This window comes from Anabrus simplex, chromosome 14, assembly GCF_040414725.1.
Source record: "Anabrus simplex isolate iqAnaSimp1 chromosome 14, ASM4041472v1, whole genome shotgun sequence".
In the NCBI taxonomy this organism is placed as follows: Eukaryota; Metazoa; Arthropoda; class Insecta; order Orthoptera; family Tettigoniidae; genus Anabrus; species Anabrus simplex.
The window spans coordinates 86,436,894-86,460,092 of record NC_090278.1 but is presented as its reverse complement, the minus strand read 5'-3'; the positions used below and the strand labels follow the sequence as shown (position 1 = coordinate 86,460,092).

The 23,199-nt window shown below is 38.9% G+C and overlaps 1 protein-coding gene across 2 annotated transcripts in view; it reads right to left on the bottom strand.

The window, feature by feature from the left end:
- Window positions 1-23,199, bottom strand: part of LOC136885672 (protein sidekick-1-like) — a 66,771-nt gene that overhangs the window by 40,618 nt on the left and 2,954 nt on the right. For both annotated transcript variants that reach the window (XM_068230213.1, XM_068230214.1), the window contains exons 2-6: window positions 21,907-22,025; window positions 18,180-18,366; window positions 11,732-12,046; window positions 8,845-8,954; window positions 965-1,154 (exon numbers count right to left, since the gene is read on the bottom strand). In XM_068230213.1, the coding sequence (XP_068086314.1) occupies window positions 965-1,154; window positions 8,845-8,954; window positions 11,732-12,046; window positions 18,180-18,366; window positions 21,907-22,025 (921 nt within the window). The remainder of the gene's footprint in view (window positions 1-964; window positions 1,155-8,844; window positions 8,955-11,731; window positions 12,047-18,179; window positions 18,367-21,906; window positions 22,026-23,199) is intronic.

The window sequence follows — 23,199 nt, the reverse complement described above, 5'->3', positions numbered from 1 at the left end:
GCAGAGGCTCACTTAGTAGTAGTAGTAGTAGTAGTAGTAGTAGTAGTAGTATGACCTGGTCTATAATTACGATTTAGACATATTCCAAATTAAAGCACCACAATTCACTAAATAACTCTAAGTTCAACCCTGAAAAGAGCCGTTTCGCAGAAAGAGCTTCGTCCTCTTCACTTTTTATTCAATTCTACATTCATTTATTCAAAATTAGCAGTGAAGAGGGGGTTTCTCCTCTGGCTTGGAGGAAAAAATTGCCTCCAAGTCAGATAGATTTTTCCGCTGCCAGTGTAGTGAATTGAGATTTTCCAACTCATCGGGTACTCCTCGGAAACAGATCAGTAAAAGAACATAGCTTTTGCCCTGGGACTCTCCACTATTCAACCCCACCCCCCACGAAAAAACTAAGAGTGTTCAAGGGTCATGGCTGTCTGTGGCCTGGTCATTCCAGCTCTGGAACTTTGGACTGTTAAATCGGCAGCGTAGTACTCTTTGTTAAAAGTGAGAAAATGTGCGGTTTTTCATTTGATCGAGTATTTCATATGAATTCATTGCTTTTACTCGTGCCATTCCTACTGACGTCATTGTAATGAACTATGTTCATTTCAGTTGGGAAAACCACTAAGACAGTCTTTCTGAAGATGTAAAAATGCAGCTAGAGAGTAAGTGTCTGCCATTATAATGCAAGTCCCCAACCTGATTGTGACTGATGGTAGGCAAGCGGGCCTACCATTACAATGAAAATTCCCTAACGCAGTCTTCATATGAGAAAAGACGTTTGGTGACTTCTCCATCGCGTTTCTAGGGTAACGTTAAGAGCTATGCTATTTAATACAGTCATAACTTGAAAAGTCGACACTAAAATATGACTTTTAACGAGAGGTCATACCGCTTGATGATGGAATTTCTGTAGAGGGATTATGCATCACTGCAGTTACTGGAGTCTTATATGAGATAAGAATGAACTTACCTTCAGCAGAAGTTGTGAAACCAGAGAAAGCTGTCTCACTTGGTTCATCCCCAAAGATTTTTATAAGCACAATATATCTTGTATAGGGGTGTAGCTCTTTAATAGTGACTTGAGTCTCTTTTGTCACAATAGATATCGTAGAAGAACAGCCCTGTGTATCCTGCTCGGGACAAGACAGGATCCGAACACACTGGAATCAAAGATGAAGGTCTTCAGCATTTCAGGTCATATTCTTCATATCCTAACAAAACAGATCCTAGGACAGATTTTGTAATAAGAATAGCAGCAGACTCTGAACGTACATTTATAATATTACTACAGGAGACCTGTTCAAAAAATAGCCAAACTTCAAAAAATGCACAAATAATAATAATAATAATAATAATAATAATAATAATAATAATAATAATAATAATAATAATAACCCCACTGTCGACAGCCGTGAAGATGGTTTATTATTATTATTAATGAATTGATATTTAATGTTGCCAAATATGAAAACTTTCCTGTTTTATTGAACTTAAATACATTCTTAGTTTGATTAATCTGCATGATCAATCATTATGTCTCTGGACGCTCCAACTCGCCACAATTCTCTATCTGACACCCACCGTATCTGAATGGTGTCTTCGTTTGGAAGATTATATATCTGTCCACACCGGTGGATTCTTTCAATAGAAGACTTCCCATATTAGGCTGATTGTCTGATTAATGATCAAGAGTCTGACCTGGTCAGGGTTTCAATCAGGAGGGTATCGTCTCTATAAAGGACTTCCAGGTGAAAGAGTCATAAAGAATGTTCCTCACTTTGGAGTTGGTTTCTTGGTACACAATAGAATTCCAGATTCCATTATTGATTTTTCCTCAAATTCATCAAGAGTAGCATTATTAACGATTAAAGTGGAAAACAAGATCTATACATTGATAAATGTTCATGCTCCAACAAGTGAAAAGAACAGAACTGACAAAGAGGGAACAGATCAAATTTGAGATGAACTTGACCAATTAGTAACGAATATACCTGACACTAACATTAAAATTTTCTTGGAGATTTTAATGCAAGGATTGGTCGTGAGAGAAAATTTTGTGTTGTGGTGGGATGATGGCCAGCACAGAAATTAACGAACAAGAACGGCAAACGGTTAATTGAAACAAGAGGACATTTAAACAATACCAAAAAAATTATACTCCCCCTACTCTCCTGATGAAAGATAAGAATGGAAAGGTGGCCCATAATGATTATGACAATGCAATAATTTTGGCTAAATACTTCAAAACATTACTTAATAGTGATGAACGTGAAAATTATTTTGAATTTGATCTATTTCCCAGAAATAAAACACCTTTGGAGAAGGTCATATCACTGGTTTATGATGAAGTAAGTACAGCTATTGCTTCACTGAAAAATTTTAAAGCAGCATGAGAAAATCAACTAGTATCAGAACTCTGGAAGAATGCAAATATACAGGCCATTCAGAATCTACGTAAACATCTCATTGACATTTGGAATACAGAAAAATTGCCTGAAGAATGGAATGTTGTAATTATACACCCAATCCATAAAAAAGGTGATATATCAGATCCTAGTAACTATCGGGGAATTTCTTTGTTAGTATCTCCTATAAAATTTTCTCTAAGATCCTCTATTCAAGAATCCATGATCAACTTGATAACAAATTGGGTGAATATCAGGGTGGTTATTGTCCAGGACAAAATTGTCCAGATCAAATTATCAGTCTCAAATGGATCATAAAACATCAACGCATTACGAGCAAAAAATTTAGTGATCACTTTTGTTGATTTTCAAAAGGTTTATTGATAGTATCCATCGTTAATCATTACTACATATCCTTACTGAATTTGGTCTACATCGGAAACTTGTTAATCTTATTGGGGTCACTCTGAGAAACACAAAGTCTAAAGTTACGTTTCAGAAATGAAATCTTTGAACCATTTGAAATTCATATTGGTCTTCGACAGGGAGATGGGTTATCCCCATTGATGTTTAATTGTGTGGTGGAAAAAATTATGTGTGAATGGGGTAAGGTATGCAACGTATGCAAGTGAAACATTATTCAACCCAAGCAACAACAGACAAACTGCAGAAAGAGGATAGAAGAATTCTCTGGACAATTGTTAATAAAAAACATCAGGTTGTTGACCAGTGGAGACTTTCACCCAATTCAGTAATTTACAACGAAAGTGAAACAATTATTGACAGGATGAGAAAACGGAGGATTGCATTTTTTTGGACACATATACCGTTTGCCAAATTTTAGACTCCTAAAACAGCTTTTTCATTTATTTTAGAATAATAAAACAAAAAACACTTGGTTTAAAGAAATACAAATGGATTTGGATGAATTGAAAATTACTACAGAGCAAATGGAAAATAGAGAAGAAAAGAAGATTCTAAACAACAAATTTACAAAACTATCACTTAAAACATCAAAACGTAAGCAGTATGTTATATCAGCAGAAGAACGGGCTGCAAGATCATCTAGAATGAAGAAGTTTTGAGAAAAGAAGAAATTATCAAGTTTTAAAACACAAACTTTTTTTATGTACTTATTTTTTTGAAGATTTTATTGTATAAGGTTGATTTTGGTGCTCCAATGTGGACATAAACAGTGTAAATAAATAAATTACCATATGCCTATGTCGTCTTTTTATTCTTATTACACAATTATAACAGTGAATTGCTGTCAGACACAAAATATATTGATTACCAAGTTTTCGGACACGCTGATCATGAAAATAACATTAGTTTTTTCGTATCACCTAACATTGTTGAGTTATTTGTATCGCACCCTGTAGCAGGACTGTTACTTTCTTCAGGAGCGGAAGGCACTATTGTCTCCCTGTCTGGGAAAATTTCTTATTATACCTCTTGGTTTTATTATTCTAAAGGAATGTTAAATCCCCCAGTTGCTTATTCCGTTAATATGAAAGAAACGTATGATAGTATGGAAACAATTCTTAAGGCTTTGAACTTTACAGAACATGGGTGGCAGATTTGTGCAGATCTAAAAGTGATAGGTATTGAATGCAGCCAGGATACACAAAATTTTGTTGCTTTCTCTGTGAGTGGGACAGTTGAGATAAGCGTAATCATGAAATTAGAAGTCATTGAGAGAAAGTGTAGTATTAGGACAAAACAGTGTTAAAAAACTTGCCGCTTGTTGATGTCACCGAAATAAATTTCCCCCTTTGCATGTAAAATTGAGGTGGATGAAGAACTTTGTTAAGGTGATAAGACGTATCAGGAAGAGCATTTCAATATTTCAAGGGAAAAATTTCACAGGTTGAGTGAGGCAAAACTAAAGAAAGTTATCTTTATAGGGCCACAAATATGTGATCTCTTATATGATTCTATATTCTATGGGACTCATTCCTGTTGAAAAAAAAAAAAGCCTAGCTTGCTTTTAAATCGGTTTGTGTTAAATTTCTTAGAAACTATAGCGCAGACAATCACAGAGATATGGTGGAAGATTTGATGAGGGCTTAGAAGACACTGAGATGCAACATGTCCCGTAAGTTTCACTTCCTCTGAACTTCCTTTGAACTTTACAGAATTCTTTCCACCGAACATTGGTAAAGTCATTAATGAGCACTGATGTTTCGGAGCCAACTTATAGGTGCAAGTCTTTGAGGAAGAAGTTTTTACTGTATAAAATCTTAATTGGAACATAAATACAATTTTTGAATACTTAATATATTTCTGTTGTAGTGTATTTTGGATTATGGATGGTTTGGGTTGAAATTGCACCAATGTAAATGAACAACAGTGAACTATATAGCAGTATGTTGCGAGAAGTTCATCACATCCTCTCAAATAACTGTTAGGTGATAGAGAAAAACAAGCTTTAGATTCAAAATCAGCATATGCAAATTAACTAAAATCCCATGTTTTAATTTCTGAGAGCAAAAAAAGTTTAAATCTGTTGTACTGTGTTATTAGTATTATTACTACCAAGTGAATTGGCCGTGTGATTAGGGGCGTGCAGCTGTGAACTTGCATCCGGGAGATAGTGGGTTTGAACCTCACTGTCGGCAGCCCTGAAGATAGTTTTCAGTGGTTTCCCATTTTCACACCAGGCAATTGCTGGGGCTTTACCTTAATTAAGGTCACGGCCGCTTTCTTCCCACCCCTAGGCCTATCTGTGCCGGTGCGATGTAAAGCAAATATTGTATGTAGTATTATTACTCTTAAGGTGGCGTGACACCATCTTGGAGTAAATTACTACGGTAGTAGCATTTACTAAAGAAGTCCATACTACAGAAGTAATTACTACGGGAGTTATTTACTCCGGAAGTAACGTCGGAGAGTTGAAGTAAAATTTACTCTTTTAGTTACTACTACCGAAGTAGCGTTCGTTACTCGCGGAGTAGTGCTGTGTTCGTGTATCTTCTTTAAAGAAATCTAAATGGATAAGGTTATGTGTGATAGGAAACGGGGAAAAAATGTAAGCGAAAAAGATAAATGCTTGTTAATAGAGATAATGACGATCTATGCAAAGGATATAAGGTGTAAGAAATACAACATAAAGATGCTGGATAAGAAAAGAAATTCATGGAAAGTCGTGACTAAAGAATTCAGTGCGTTGAGTGACAGAAAACGCAGTGAAAAGCAAGTTAAGATTCTGTAGAAGGACTTAAAAGCAAAGGCGGAAGCAAAGCAGAAAGTCATGGACTGATGGCGGTTTCTTCATACAGATGGCCTACATCCACAGCGAAATTTTCCCATTTTCACACCAGGCAAATGCTGGGTCTGTAGGCCCTACCTTAAGGCCACGGCCGCTACTCAATCCCTAGGCCTTTCCTGCCCTATCGTTGCCATAAGACCTATCTGTGCCGGTGCGACGTTAAGCAAATTGAAAAAAGAAAAAAAAACCACCTCTTCCGATTTCTGAAAAGTTCACCGTTGTCACCGAGAGGGCAATAAATGGGAATAAGCATGCAGTCACAGTCAATTGCACCCACGATGTGTGGAAACCTGCCAACATGAAGAATATCCTTTTATTTTCTGAACGATCATCATCATTTGCAGGCGATGAAAGATACGGCTAGCAGTTGTGTGATAAACGTTAATTAGATCACCGGCAACTGTACTGAAATGCTCCTGTACGAAACACTCGTACGGCACACAGCAACTGTAATTTGAGAGATACAACAAAATTAAAACAAGAATTCAACTGTAAGTGATCTCCAAGTAGATTTAGAAGGAATGTAAAGGATTCCTTCCCAAGACCAAAAACGTTCCTGAAACTCGCCGTGTTCACGGTGTTCACATTACATGGCTCTCGCCTTTCACGCACAGTAGACCTACGCACTATTACATTTCCCATCGTTTACTGCGTCGCGATCGTCAATATAATCTAAGTAATCCATATACACGTTTGAAACGTCTTTCCTCTCATATATGGCACGATATTATCATTAGTCAACAAGTCTAAACTTAGCTTACTGCATGCACGATGTGAGAGTAAATTCTAACTTATATTCATACATTATTTACTTCTTTAGTAATATACTACAAGATGGTGCTCTTCAACATTTTACTCTTGTAGTAATTTAGTCCAGGACTATCTGAAAGGACTAAAATACTTCGGAAATAATTTACTCTCGTATGGAAGTCGCCGAATGCTGACTTTAAGAGTACTTTACTACGGAAGTAGAACTTACTCTGGGTTGGTGCACGCCACCCTTATTGTCTTACTAATTTGTAACCTTTCTGTATTCACTGTCTGTCTCATTTCAAAATATTATTCCTAGTATTTAGTTTTTGTAGAATTACTATGTCTTTATTATGTTTATATTTTTAAATTTTATTATTGAAAGTGTTTAAGTGTAAGAGTGAGCCTTGAGCCCTAACACTGCCACAGAATTAAGTGAAGAATATACCACAAGTTATAAATTTCAGGTTGTGAAATATGCAGAGGAACATGGGAATAGGAATGCCATAAAACATTTGGGACAGAAAAAATTATCAGAGCATGGTGTGGTCGGAAATAGAACTCAGAAAACATTCCAAGTAGCCAGAAACAGAAAGTAAAGTGCTGAAATGGGTTGGAGGAAATTGGTAAATTGGCACTGCGATCTGAAAAATAAAATGATTTGCGAGCACTAAACCTTGAAGTTGTAGAATGCTTCAAATGTTTGGGAAGTGAAATAATGCAAGATTTCCAGATTCCTTCTTCTTACACTCCTCTTTATTGAATCTATCCACCTTGTTCTAGGTATCCCTCTCGCTCTCTTTCCCTCGAACTTCATCTCCATCATCTGTTTTGGTGTTCTTTCCTCCATCTTCTTTACATGTCCAAAACATCTTAGTTTACTCCTATCAATTCTCTCATTTAACTTTTCCATTCTGACCTCGTTTCTCACATCTTTGTTTCTCTATTTATCTTTCCTTGTCTTTCCTGTCACATGTCTTAGATATTTCATTTCACTGGCTTGAATTCTACTCTCCTCCTACTTGTCATTATCCAGATCTCAATATGGGTGCATAATAAATTTTGTACATTATCTCTTTACACTTCCTTATTCTAGACAAGGTTTCTTACACTCTGTTGCACCCTCTTGCTAATCTCCATGTCCAGCCTTGTATTCTGCATTAAGTCACTTCCTAGGTATTTAAAACTGTCAAAAACTTCAAGGCCTTGACCACCAATTTACACAATGCTTTTCTTTTGTCTTTCTCCCCTTGATATCACCATGGTCTTGCTTTTCTCTGCACTCATTTTCATACCATACTTTTCAATTTTCTCATTCAGTGCAACAAGCTGTACTTCTTTGCTGTTCACTCCCCAGACCTTGTTCGATAAGAAACATAAAGCTTCCCTGGAGTTTGTCTCATTCCATGCAATACAAACCCGAAAGAACATCATGTCTGAAATCTACAAGTGTTTGTTGACCTCAAATTAGTGTGCTCAGCAGCTGTCAGTTGTGAATTTGGTGAGTATGCATTGCAGTTGCTGGAATATTAGGAGCAGGGTATCAACATTCACATTTGCTTCAGACTGGGGAAAACATTTACAGAGAAACATAATGGTACAGAAAAAATCACTAACGTCAAATTTGAAAGTGTTGTTAAGTGCTTCATGACATCAGTAACGTTATGCACCATAAATTTCTACCTGATGGTGAAATGGTATTATCCAGAAGTCTTCATACGTTTGAGGGAACATTTCACAAGAAAAAGTATACGTATGTGGAGAAATAATTCATGGAGCCTCCACAGTGACAAAGCACCAGCTCACAGATCATTGTTGTCCCTGAATCTTTGATGAACATGAGGACAACTGTACTTCTGTATTAATCTACTCATCTAGCCTAGCCTTATCAAACGTTTTTTATTCCCCAAACTCAAATTCAGCATTAAAAATACTGATTTCGAGCAATTAAAGAGACTGAACTGAAATCACCACCAAATCTGCATGCAATCTCCTAAATTGTCTACCAGGACAGCTTCTACCTGTGAAAACAATGTTGGGAGCATTGTAGGAATAAAGGATGGGAGTACTATGAAGGAGACAAACTAGGCTGCAGGAAAGCTCCTAAAGAGTTAATTTCAAGGTTATCTTTTGAACAGGTCAGGCTGAGTGGTTCAGATGACTAAGGTGCTGACCTTCTGAGCCCAACTTGGCAGATATGATCCTGGCTCAGTCCGGTGGTATTTGAATGCAAAAATGTCAGCCTCATGTTAGTAGATTTAATGGCTCAAAAATGAACTCCTACGGATGAAATTCCAGCACCTTGGTGTCTCCAAAAACCAAAAGAGTAGTTGGTGGGACATAAAAACACAATTATTATTATTATTATTAACTTTTGAACAGGTCTCATATGCCTTGTTTATGCCATACCAACGATCCACTTACCTTGTAAGTGACCAAAAATGTATGAGGAGATTGCTTCTCAGTGTGCCATTTGATGTCGATGCTGTGGGATGTCAAATTTCCCACTGTTATATTCTGAGCTACAGGAGTCACTGAAAACAGAAGGAAAAGGAAAAAAAGGTTAGTAATACTTTAACTGAAAATTAAAGCATGCATTTCAACAACAATAATCTTAAGGCATTGTACGCAAGGGTACCGTGTAGATAGAACAGTGGTAGATGACCTGCCAAGATCAAGGTGGCAGACCAAATGTTTGTGAGAACCTATCCTTCTGGGTAAATGTGGAGCGAATAAGATTTCTGAAAAACTTGCTCCCTGATTTCTCAGTCCATGCACTATCTCGTAACTTCTTACCCTTTACCAGACTCCCCCAAGCAATCAAACACAGTACCCTTTAGAACCTTATGTTGTCATGGTGTACACAAAATCAATCACATTTTAAAACAAGCTTTCAATCTTCTCTCACCCTCACCCCACACCCCACAGTCACATTCAAAACACCCACCAAACATCAAAACCATTCTCACTCGCTATGAACTTCTGCCCATCTTCTGGCTCTTTCCCTTATAAGCACAACCAATGTAAGACCTACTATTGTCTAAATTTACCCAGCACCACCAACAAAATCGTTATCCCATACAAGGTCCTCATGACTGCACTTCATCCAACATCAGCTTTCTAGATTGGCTGAACAACCCACAGTCTAGGCCATAATAATACTTCAATCTTGCTGTGCCTATTTGTACCTGGCTCCAACAAATCACATTTGATGGTTGTTTCACAGTGAAGTCCTTCATTATTTACCCCCATCTTCCTACCTGCTTCTATTTAGTGATTCCAAAGTTGGACATCAACTGGTGCTCAGGTTTAAGGAAACACCTGGCTGTAACATTACATAACTGATTCTTTTCTCCATCCTCTTGTCCAGTCCACCTCCCTTTACCTCACAGCAGCATCTACCAGTGGCAGCTCATGGGCTCATGTGATGGGGAGGACAGGGATAATAACATTAAACACTCACATGTATTAGTTGTACAAAATTAGAATTTAAGTGCAGGCTAACAACTAATCATAAACCCACTGTTTATTGCACAAACTTCTGCACTTATGCTTTGAAGGAGCCATACAAGCAGCTATTGGCACAAGTGCATCACATGGCCTGTGAGGTCAGGAAAGAGTGGCCTCTGCCGAATTTGACTGACAGCATAGGGGATTTACTGGTTACCGCAGCAACAATGAAGTCACATGCATCAGCTATGCCTGGCTGCATGCCTACACCATCGATTGGTCTTATTTACAGAGGCCTGTACACCACACCCAGGAAACTGGAGCTGGAAAATGATGATTTTGATGATGATGATGGTTTGTTCACAGGAAAATCTGAATGCTTCTGAAGCACAAGTAAAGGAGGCCCAGCCTCCCATGCCTCCATCCAAAAACCCCCCACAGCATCTACTTGTCATCAATGACTACTCATTCTCCACTAATAAAAGCTGCTGTTGAAAATTTTGAACCTACTGTATGTCTTTTCTTGTGTACTCTCTCTATACGAGCTTACATGGTTAAGTTGCTACTCTCTATGGACATGGAAAGTCCCGCAGAGGTTGCCGTCCTTCCTGCATGTCACATGTTGCCATCACACCACAGAAAACCCAACAACTTTGATGAACAGATAATAAGATTGAAAAACAATAAAACTTACCCCTTTACAGTAAGTATTGTAAACCTGTAGACAAGTGTTGTAGTGTGTGATGATGATATTCCAGTTCACTCTCTGCAATTCAGAACCCTGTGGCAGGGCGATAGAATACATCTACAGTATGCCCTGCCTGCTGTAACTGGAGCTCCAGAAGCTCTCAACTTGGATGCATGAGCGGTAAAAAAGAGGCCCTGACTGAGCCTGACATTGTTACTTGTGCCAGTCTTCTCACTTTGATCTTTCCTGTCCGACCTCCCATGGTCAACACTTGTTCACTTCTGACCCCGACTGTTTTAGGTTTACGAGGCCTAGAGAGTCTTTCATTTTCAAAACTTGGTGTATTATTTGGTTTACAGTTGGTTTAGCGACATTTTTAACGTCGTCAATCACTTTACGAAATGATCCCATCCCATAAAATTGCAATGCATTGAGAAGACGATTGCTTGGTAAAACAGGAATATTTCTAGGAGTAGGGAACTTGATTACATAAAATTAGCTTCATGGTCCGTATCGCACTTCAATAGATTCACAACTAAGTATTTATTTATTTTCCACCTAGTCTAGTCGACTGGAGGGAACTTGAGTCGGTCACTATTATTGTAACAAGGACATCACAGTCTCCTCCTGCAACCAAAACCTGTTTTTGAATGAAGAGTCCAACCAATCTTCAAATGGTTCGCCTCTGTCTCTTTCTGTCTATTCATTATTTTCAAGCATTCATTCATTCATTCATTCATTCATTCATTCATTATTTTCAAGATACTGTAAATACACGAGATGTGGTGCCAAATCCAATTAAACGATCAGATCACGGCATTTTCGATGTACACACAATATACAATTTACTCGTGAGGTTATGTAAGTCTTTAAAGCCTTGGTTAGCTGCTTAACCGCTCACTCATGACTGTTGAACTTTTAACCCTGATAAAACATCAAAATTTCAAAACCAGGCTTGATGTAACAGAAATAATTCTACTTAACCATTGTATGCTATCCATTTTACCACAGTCGAGTCGTAACTGAGGTTGATGCACCCGGGCGTTAGTATATTTCCCCATTCTTCTTCCCCCAGTAAAAACTACGTCTGGATAGACAATTTTTTTAATACATTATATTTGTTTATTTATTCCTTCCTCATATCATCAAATTTAATAAAAAGAGAAAACTCACATTTAGCAGCTGTCTCTGCAGTAATGACCAGCTTATAAAATGGATTGTACTGGTTGTCAGTAACCAGCTGCCTCACATTCAACTCGTACACTCTGTTGGGCAGCAGGCCATAGAATTTGACAGGCGGAGTTATGGCGTAACCTGCGTGAACGAGCTTGTAGGTGTCATCGACTTTACGGTACAGAGCAATGTGGTACCCCCCGGGGTAACCGTTCAACTTGCGGCAGTCTGCTACGGGCTCCCACGTCAGCATGAGAGAGTTGGTAGTTTTCTGAACTATCGGTTTCTCGCTGGCTTCTGGAGCAGCATCTGGTCCTGCAACATACAAGAATTAGGCATGAGTTATTTGGGATTTTGCTGTATGTAACAGAAGCTACAGGGATCGTTTCATAAGCCATGTAAAATGAGTTATAATTGTCTTCTAATAAAGCTGCCACAGTGGAAATCCACTATATATATTTGAAGGCCACTGGAATGTGCTTCTCAACACAGTGTACTCCCCTAGGACCTTTTTGTGGGCTAACATAACCTAGATATGTGCTAGTTACATGATATTAATACATATTTGAGTCACTGAGTACTCCAAATTAAAATACAAATACTGTAAAACTTTTCATTTAAATGATAAATCTTCATTATTGTCAGCATAATTGCATCCCTTACATCGGAGTTTAAATGTTTAGCTTGGCTATCACTGTAATATATTTAGTTAAGTGTTCATTTTATTTAATGTAACCTTGCGAGTACGCACAGCTATGATATTGTATTTCCAGCGCTGTATACGTCATAGTCATGTGGTTATAATAAAGCACCGCATTGGCTACTCCCCTCCAGCCCACCCCTGCCGCAACCTTCCCTCTACCTCCCGTGAGTCCTGGATAGTCAGTCTTGCATTAGCAGTTATGCATACGCTGTCATGCACAGCAGCATAAGCAGTCTAGTATTGTCAGTCGTAAGTCGTGCACCTCAGTCCGTTCCTTAGCCGATGTGGCATTTTAAATTAAGTGTGTCTCTACTGATTGCCTACCCCAAGGTGTTCCAGATGTAAAAATCACGTAGTGTCGTGCATGAGTGGTGTCTGAATTGGCGTGGAATCGCATGCAAGCACTCGATTCCGCGGGACGTCACAAACCCGTATGGCACTCCACAGCAACCGAATGGTAAGCCCCAGTGTTGCATGATTATGAACGAGCAGTAGAACACTAGAAGTTCAAAATACTCTGTTATGTCTTGTCTCATGATAACACTTAAAATAGTTCAATTTTGCAGTTAATGTTTACCTATCTGATATTGTTAACCCATTCACTGCCTAAATATATACACTACTGAATGCCATGCCTCGTCCGCCAAACCCGTATGTGTACATTTTAGTGCAGTGTGTACTTCACCGATCTCACAAATGAATGGGATATAGTGTCATGCTTTGAGATTCCATGGAAATGCTCAAAGAAGTTCTGTACGGCAGATATAACACACCATCTCGCGTGTTTTGAAAGCAATTTGGTGTTGTTTCAGCTTCATTGGTTTCTCGCTAACGTGTAGCCATCATGGCGTCTGAAGTATACATTCATCTCTTGTTGACGAAAAAATCTAATGTGTAGCCATCATGGTGTCTTGAAGTATACATTCATCTCTTGTTGACGAAGAAATTGAATGTTTCCTCATAAATAGTGATTCTGGAGAGCTATATTTTGATAATGAAGATGGAGAATATATAGGGGGCGATAATGCGGAATTCTCACCCCTTCCTCAGATAAATTATTTCTTCCCCAGGTGTAAATTATTTTGATAATACCAGTTCTTGGATCAAAAATGTTATATTTTATTTCAGTAATAGTATCGGTGAGGGGAGTAGCCATGCGTGTTAACATGCTACGATTATGGAGCCAAGCTCTGCATTCAGCAGGAGAGTGGGTTCAAACCCTACCGTCAGCTGCCCTGAGAATGTTTTGTTTCCCTTTTGCACTCCCAAGCAAATGCCAGGACATTACAATCACAGGAATAGAACCAACTCTTGGGTTCCTATTCATAAGCCACAGCTGATTCCTTCCACTTCCTTACCCAGTTTAATTCGTCATCCTTCATTTTGATATTCATTATCTTCTCAACCGAGGATGACATCAGGAAGGGCATTCAGCCATAAAAATATGCTGTAAAATATAATCTCACTTTATCCCCGACCCTGTATTGGGCTAAAGGGCTAAGGGGATGATATTCATTCCATTAATAGTATAAGTGAAAATTGATGAGGGGAATAAATTGAAGTTTTATCATATTCATTTTTATGTAGTATTCCCCGCCCGGCTACTGATCCCTGGGACCCGGCTGATGAAAATTTCTGAGAAGAACCCTGCAACACCAGCACCAAATTGGGTCCAAGTACAGGAGTTAATAGGGAAGGGCAATAGAAAGATACATAAATAGAAAACATTGTTTCATTATGCATAAAATGATCTTGGAAGTACATTACAAGCAGTTGCAACAATTTCATGTATCATGTCATTTTCTATGCAATGAAATTGGTCCAGATGGATACAACATGTACTTTACCGAGTTCACTTCGGTACCTTCGTTAGACAATGTGCCAAATATCTTGCACATTTGCAATTCTGTTGTTAAATTTGGAACACTGATGACACAGATAAACCCCATGTGTTTGGATTAATTCCTGTACAGTCCAACGTCCCCCTCCCGTCAGCTTCATTCCCCATAACATTTCCCCTACTTTCCCCTCCTTTGCCTCATGCTGCTCTCACAGGCCAACCATATAACATGCACACTCAGTCAGCTGACGACGTACGGGAAGTAAACAAAGCAGGGCCGGCTGGGAGATAAGCATTTTGATTGCTCTTTCGATACTTCACCACCGTATATTCACAATTTTTCTTTCCTTTTGTTACAGACTCCCTTCAACACCTTAAAACTTTATATCAACATTTTACCTCAACTTCGGTTATTTTTAAGGAGTTCCTCACACACACACACACACACACACACACACACACACACACACACACACACACACACACACACACACACACACACACACACACACACACACCCTCCTTTCCCCCGTCATCATATTTTAAAATTAAAATCTATCCTCATTTACAAAAGATTTTTACAGTACTTACTAGAATACTATAGCAACTTCTCCATAATTTTGAAGAAAGAAGATCACTTTCTAACATCCCTCACATACAGATTTTATTACAGACTTGAACAATGACTTGTTGAGTTTAGCTCAACATGAAGGTACGTTTATCTAATCATTATCATCATCATCATCATCATAAGTGTTTTTTATTTCATTCATGCCAATTTTTGTATCTTTACACACTGTTTTAGCTAAAGATGTTCCAAATCAGGAATGAAACATGTACTTTCTGAATCATTTAACTAGATTTTAAGCTGGAATATGTTTGTGATTACACAGACTAGCCATAAAAGCAAATAAGTATTGGAAGGTGGGATTCTTCCTTCAACCTAAACCTTAGTTGAACTGTTCGATAACGGCCACTGACACCTCCCACAGGACATCCACTCTATGACAGTTCAAATGTTGCTACGCCTCTTTGTTTGAAGGCCTCAACAGCTTGATATGGCAAAGCTCTATTACCACACACTTCTCTTAGTAATTCCCTAGAGCAATTGTCATGTATGACTGACTGACTGCCCGCTGTTCAGCTTTACTTATAATTTTAACCATAACAGGTTAATTCCGCTGGCACAGCGGCGGGTGTATGTGTTGTCATCATCATCGTTTCATCCTCATCACAACACGCAAGACGCCAACGGGAGTCAAATAAAAAGAGCTGCATCTGGCAAGCCGAACTTGTCCTCGGACACTCCCAGCACTAAAAGATGTACGCTATTTTTTTTATTACTGAAATGGATAAGTATTGGAACTGGAGAAAGACTGGAACATGCAAAGGAACATTAATGACCATATAAATAGAAATGATAATCTTTTGGGTTTTTGCCGTGTTACAGAAGCAAACTGTGGAAAATGAAAATCCGCAGCCTGTTTCCAGTCATTCGATCGAGTGAGGAAATTAATGAATGAAGTCCCCATCTAGTGGCGAGGATAGGAACTGTGCCAGCTGCCGAAGCCTATCGCACTCCTCTAAGGCAAAGCTTAATGATGACAGATGAAATGAAATGATATTGGGAAGTATTGCTGGAATGAAAGATGACAGGGAAAACTGGAGTACCCAGAGAAAACCTATCCCGCCTCCGCTTTGTCCAGCACAAATCTTATGTGGAGTGACCGGGATTTGAGCCACAGAACCCAGCGGTGAGAGGCCGGCGCGCTGCCACCTGAGAGCCATGGAGGCTGAAAGAAGCAAACTGTGGAATCCTTTACATTTCACACGGACTTTGTTCTGCGTATTCAGAAGGGAAACTTGATGGCCCACGACTTTGACTGTTCTAACAATGTTGGATTACTTCTTTTGTATGGTAAAAGCCCAAAAGATTACCATGTCCATGAAAAGTGTGCCAGCCATATATTTTTTGTGGCACCTAGTGTGATGCGTGACACTTGTGTTTCTGTGATGTGGTGTCCTTGTTTAAATGTGCGTAGGTCACATAGCACCTTGTGTTTCATGTACTTTTGAGACATCTGGTGCCATTCCTTTGAATATATTTCAGACTCCCTATGGGAATCAACATCTATAACATACAGACATCAGTTTTTGGTAATGAGACTAAGTCTCTCATAGTGCATTGGCACTGCCGGTGACTTCAAGTAGCCTACGCAGTGGCCTCCACGGTATGCACTAGTCATGCGTCTTGGTGGGTGTGCTGTTTACCAACTGATGAGCCCAACTTAGCACACTGGGGCAAAACGCTGACAACGAGGAATGAGTTAGCTGGAAAATTTATAATGTCCAATAACGGACCATTTATACAGGTATTATAAGTATCTAGTATTCAGGAGATATTGGGTTCGAACCTCACTGTCGGCAGCCCTGAAAATGGTTTTACGTGGTTTCCCATTTTCACACCAGGCAAATCCTGCAGCTGTACCTTAAATAAATACCATGGCAGCTTCCTTCTCACTTCTAGGCCTTTCCTATCCTGTCATCACCATAAGACCTATCTGTATTGATGCGACCTAAAAAAAGAAACAGGTTAAACACATTGACGGGTAAGTGTGGGAAGAAGGACCAACAGAAAGAGGACACAAGGACAATCTTCATATTTCATTCACAGATAGGAGGATAATGGAAATACTGCCGAGAGGAAAGAGAAGTACAGGGCATCCCAGATGATGGATGGACAGTATTCAAGACGGTACGAACCCGCATGGACTATTGGAGGAAATGGTACATGACACCAGTGTCCCCACCTAGAAAGACTAATTCTGCTGATGAAGTGATGTTTTAAACAAGTTCAAGTTAAGCACTTTGAGAGGCACCCGCCTGGAGAGAGAAGCACTTTCCACTTTTGACTTGAGAAATGTAATGAGATTCTTGAGATTTTGGCTGCTGATCGAGAGAGAGAGGGAGAGAATAACTCTTGTAACCTTGTTCTACTACCTTCGATTAACCTTTCTCGCATTTCTATTCTCCTACACCGAATTAAAGTGAACCCTACTGAATTACCTCAGCTCTTATCTGTTGTACTCACTCTAACAGGTGTATCAACCTTGGGATTACCTTTTAGTTCTGTCATCTACTCCATGCTTTAAGACTTTAAGTTAACTAAACTAATAGCCTTCAAAGCTATAAATGAAGACAGAAATTTTTTAAGCCTTAGTAGTAATCCTACTCCTTTAGAATTGCAGTCTAATGTCATTATTGACTATAAAGCCTGGTAGGAGAGAAAATTCTCCTAAATAAATTTACAGTTTACCGCCTATAACCTCGGCCATCCTACCGCAATTTCATCTTTGGTGCCTGCGCAGGAACAGTGGGTACGTCACTTAGTTTGCTAATTCGGGTAGAGCTAGGACAACCTGGATATTTAATTGGTGATGACCAAATCTACAGCCCATGCATTTGTAATAGTTTTCTTCATAGTAATGCCTATTATAATTGGGGGATTCAGAAATTGACTAGTTCCACTTATACTTGGTGCCTCTGATATGGCTTTCCCTCGCATAAACAATATAAGCTTTTGAATATTTCCTCCCTCACTAACACCATTACTTAAAAGTAGCTAGGTGGAAAGCAGTGCAGGTACTGGTTGAACAGTGTACCCTCCACTATCTTCATCATTACTGAGGGGTGGACTATTGGGCATTTAAATTTCAGACCAAAAGATTATGGAAGATATTTTTTCCCAACATAGATAGTAGCTATAATCCTAAACCTAAATTTATCTTAGCCTTGAAAATGATGTGAATATTAGTATCAGACAATATCTGCAAGATAAAGCTGCTGAATTAGTTACCTGTTATCTAATGATATTACATTCTTTATTAAGAATTTGTATACTTTACTTGAGGATAGTGTAGCTGTAACAAGACTGAAACTGGGTCCGCTCTCCACGGTGAAGGCATGTACTTCAATCAAGTACTGCGAATGAGGGTAGAGCTCTTTGAGTGTGATATTGGTGGTGCTTGATTCCAGTCTTCCATGAGACTCATTGCAGCTCACGTTGCGACCACAAGCCAGGTACTGCAGGCACTGGAACAAAACACACTTAACTCATTATCACTCTTTGATGACTAAGTGATGATTTAATTTCACAGCATTAACATCAAGGTCCTCAGACTTAGGACCGACAATGCTTTGTGTGGAAATGGTCTATAATCTACTTCAACAAAATTATAATTTTGTCTGTAAATTTCAGATTTCCCTCATACTTTGTTTTTATCTTAGATTAGGTATGCTAGAGTCAAAAGCAGGTTCTGTTTGTTTGTTTGTTTGTTTGTTTGTTTGTTTGTTTGTTTGTTTGTTTGTTTGTTTGTTTGTTTGTTTGTTTGTTTGTTTGTTTGTTTGTTTGTTTGTTATATTGTTGTCGTATTCTGAACGTCTTTACAGACATGCGGGGGTTATAATGTACGTAGTGCATGTCTTACTCCTCCTCCCCATCACTGGAAAATGCTAAACAGAATTTCACAAAACTCTGTATTAAAGTTCAGGGATAATTAGGATGTGTACTAGGCTGGTATACGGATGTTGCAATATTATGGATATTCAGTATTTCATTATCCATACAGTATTTTGTTTAGATATTTTGGTAGTATTGATACTACATTATGACATTACCGATATTGAAAAGATTGTTTGGAAAACTTAACGAGTAGTAGTTTTAATCGAACGGTGCACACAAAATTACAATTAAGAGTAAACTTCATGGATAGTTTATAACCATAAAAGAAAGGTATGCAGTATTTTAAGAAATTCAGTCAACAGTCTATAGACTGGTTTGATGTAGCTGTCCATGCCACCCTATCATGTGCTAATATTATCATTTTTCTGTAACTACTACATCCTTCAATCTGCTGTAATATACTCATCATATTCATCATACCCCTGCCATTCTTACCGCCTAAACTTCTCTCAAAAAAACCAACCGAACAATTCCTAGTTGTCTTAAGATGGGTCCTATCATTTTTTCTCTTCTACTCGTAAAATTTCGCCAAATCGTTCTCCTCTCGCCATTCAGCTCAATATCTCTTCATTCATGATTCGATCTATCCATCTCACCTTCAGCATTCTTCCGTTACACCACATTTCAAAAGATTATCTTTCTTTCTGAGCGAGTTATCGTCCATGTTTCACTTCCATACAATGCCATGCTCCAGACAAAGTCTTCAAAAACATCTTTCTAATTCCTATATCAATGTTCGAAGTGAGCAAATTTGTTTTTCTTCCTTGCTTATGCTAGTCTGCATTTTATGTCCTCCTTACTTCTGCCATTGTTAGTAACAATATTCATCTACTTCCTTTAAGACTTCATTTTCCTAATCTAATATTTCCTGCATCACCTGACTTCGTTTCACTGCACTCTGTGCTGAGGAATTTATGGGATTGAGCAGGACTGGATTTGAGTAGACCATGGTCTCTCAAACGCCCAAAATCTCACGCGTGCTAACCGAAGCGCAGGGGTTCTGTGCACCGCGCATCGGTCCGACTCAGCTCGGTTCGGATCGGCGTTTTGTCTCCGGGCGACTCGGCTAAGGTCGGCTCAACTTTGCTCGGATGAAGGAGCGCTGCAGAGCAAGTGAGTGTATGCACTCTGAGAGGCCCTTGAGTAGACTGACGAGGACAGACTTCGCTGTGATTGTGGCCAACCTTCAGTAACGGAGAAGGCACTACAAGAAGGAAACGTCATCAATTCCAGGTGCCTTGATCCCATTTAGGTCTCTCAAAGCTCTGTGATATTCTGACCTCAAAATTGGGTCTCCCATTTCAACAGCACCAAGAGCCTCTTCTTGACTGGCAAAGATCTGCTCATAGTTTTCCTGGATATTGAGAAGGCATGACAGCATTGTAAGAGAGAAGATATGGGAACACCTGAGAAAGAAGAATGTACCAGAGAGACTAGTGAGGGAAGTTCAGATGCTGTATGAGCACTGTACCAGTTTTGTGCGATTTGATGATTGACATTCACCCTGGTTCCAGACCAAAAGTGGAGTCCAGCAAGGCAGTGCACTATCCCCATTATTGTTTATCACCATGATGAAGAACATCAAAAAAACCTCTAGTGATATTAATGGAATGGTTTTCGCTGATTGACGCCATGATCTGGGGAGAAAATCAGGAACAAGTACAGTTGAGACTCAGTGAATGGAAGGTTAAGTTCCAGAAATTCAATCTCAAGATAAGTAAAGCCAAAGCAGTATTGATGGCAATAAACAGACAGGGATGACCAGCAAACATCATATTAGGAAACCATCTACTGGAAAGCGTGGAAAACTTCATACCTCGGCAGTCGACATACACTAGCCACAAATGAGTATAGAGTGCGGAAGAGCTCTCACTTTTACAAGCAAGTAGGAACACTCCTCTGGCACCCCAAAATACCACAAAAACAAAGCTGGCAGGGTTCAATCAATACTTCATACCAATCTTAACTTATGGTATCAAAACATACACCCTCACTACAAAGAACTCCTAAGGATTACAATCATCTGAGGTGAAGTTCCTGAGGTCCACAATTCAAAAAAGTAAAATTGGATAAGTTAAGGAATGACACGGCAAGAAAGGAAGCTGGAATTGAAACATCATTGAGAAAATGAATGGAATAGGCCCACAAATAGCACAGTGACAAAATTATTTCTACCAATGTTAAGGACAAGTTGAAGACAAACCTTCTGCTAATCGGAGACTAAGCTTTTATTTCTACCAGTTCAAAATAAAAGACAGTCCCTTACGTACATGTGGTAATGAAGAACAAATGGCACATTACATATAATTTAAATATGCCAAACTGGAAAGAGTAAGATCACTGCTTAGACTTTCACAGCTGGCATCCACTTCTGTGATAAGTTTTCCAGGCTTGTAGGCAGCCTTGGTGGACTGCTGACATTTGGAGAGAGTAGACCCTTGCGAATGCCAAATGTAATCTTCGTTGAAACGTCGGGAGGCTACATCCATTTCAGACCACAATCTACAAACAACACCACGCCCCATGGTGCAACAGCCCCTACCAAACAACCACTGCTCAGCCCAAAGTCCTGCAGATTATGAGGAGTCAAGTGGTCAACACGATGAATCCTCCTGGCCGTTATTCTTGGCTTTCTAGAGCGGGGCTGCTATCTCACCATGAGACAACTCCTCAATTGCAATCACGTAGGCAAATTACTCACGGCTGGTTTGACCACAACCTACAAGGCCAGGAAAACTGTACACAGAAGAAAGAACATTGATCAAGATAAACACGGCTATGAAATAAGGCAAATGGATTTTCAATGAAATTAAACTAGTAAAATTATAGGTAGGAATCCATCTCATATCTTAATTGAACATATTTAGACAAATTGCATAGTAATGTGTAGAAAAAGTTAGATTATCAGCATAACAATTCTGATTCATAACAATTAGCCATAGTCAAAAACATTTTAAAAATAAATAAAACAGTTGTATATATTTTTAAAATAGTACAAGTAGTGTTACTACCACTGTAATGGAACATGCAGTAAATAAATTTCTAATACCAGTAATAAATTTAATGAAAAAATTGTTCAGATTAGAATTCACTCCTAATTTACAGCTTACCCTGTATGTCACCTCATAATGATGTATGATTCCATTTGGGAAATTGGGAGCCTCCCAAGAGATGACAAGTTCATTAGCTGAAGCTTCTTTTACCGCAAGCTTGGTAACTGAGGAAGGTGCTGGAAGAAAGTAGAGCTATATTACTTGCACACTCTGTTTGCATTTCTTATGTAGGCTGCACTTTTCAAAAACCCACTGAGTTTTTATAACGATGATGATGGTAGTGGTGGAGGTGACTGAGTGACTGTTATAATACCACAGCATTGCTGGATAGCAACTACGCAAAAATCAAACTTTGTATTCATTTTAAGTATCCTGAAGAAATCATTTCCTTTAATATACCGGAGAAAGATACCCTGAAATACTGGGCCAAATGCATGGAAACACCTTTTATCTTTCAATCCAGGTCAATCTCACAGCAGACCAAATACTGCCACTACGCCACAGTAGTATGTCCTGATGTCCTATACAGCCCTCATTCACCACAGTGTGATAGAGAAGATTCAAATAAAAAGATCCTTGTACACATCAAAATTCTGATGGTGAATATCATCTGAGGTCAAATGCAGAACTGTACTCTACATCTGAAAAGCTTCATTTTCATCAGGAAGGGCTGTCTCATGTTTTAAGGTCATATTTCTCAAATGTCTAACGCCTGAGTATCGTGCAGAAATTTTTATCTTCTCATTACTCGGAAATGTACCACACCAGGTACAAAGGGGACTGTTGGAGTGGTACATTGTACCACAGAGTGAGTTTCTCATGAGGCCATGGGGGTACAAAGTACTGCTGACAGGTGTTATGTGACTTTCCCTGTCGGGTCGGCAGACCGCTGAACTGTTGACTTCACTATGCTAGCATACCGCTATGGCCTTGCAACAAATCCTGGCATTGTTGGTTTCCAAATTATAGTTTTTATTTCTTATATCTTTCAAGTTCAATTTGTAAGGCATTTTTTTTTTTTGTCTTGCAAAATATAATAGATCAGCTTGAACTGGACACTACTTACCAGAATTCTCAGACTGAAGGACTAGCACCATTATCCTCTGAGTTCATTAAGAAAACAGCTTTATATTTTGTAACTAAACTCTCCGATAACTGTTATTACAATAAGATAGAAATATCTTGCAAGTGTATCACTCACTCCCTACTGTAGAACAATGAGCGCTTTGGGATTGTCGTGTTAAGCACTAGTAAACAAATTGTGACATAGTCTGTTGGCTACAATGGGTACTATCAAGCAATGCAAGCCTCTAGTACTGCTAGATTGTACTGCTCTGGCCATCTAGCCAA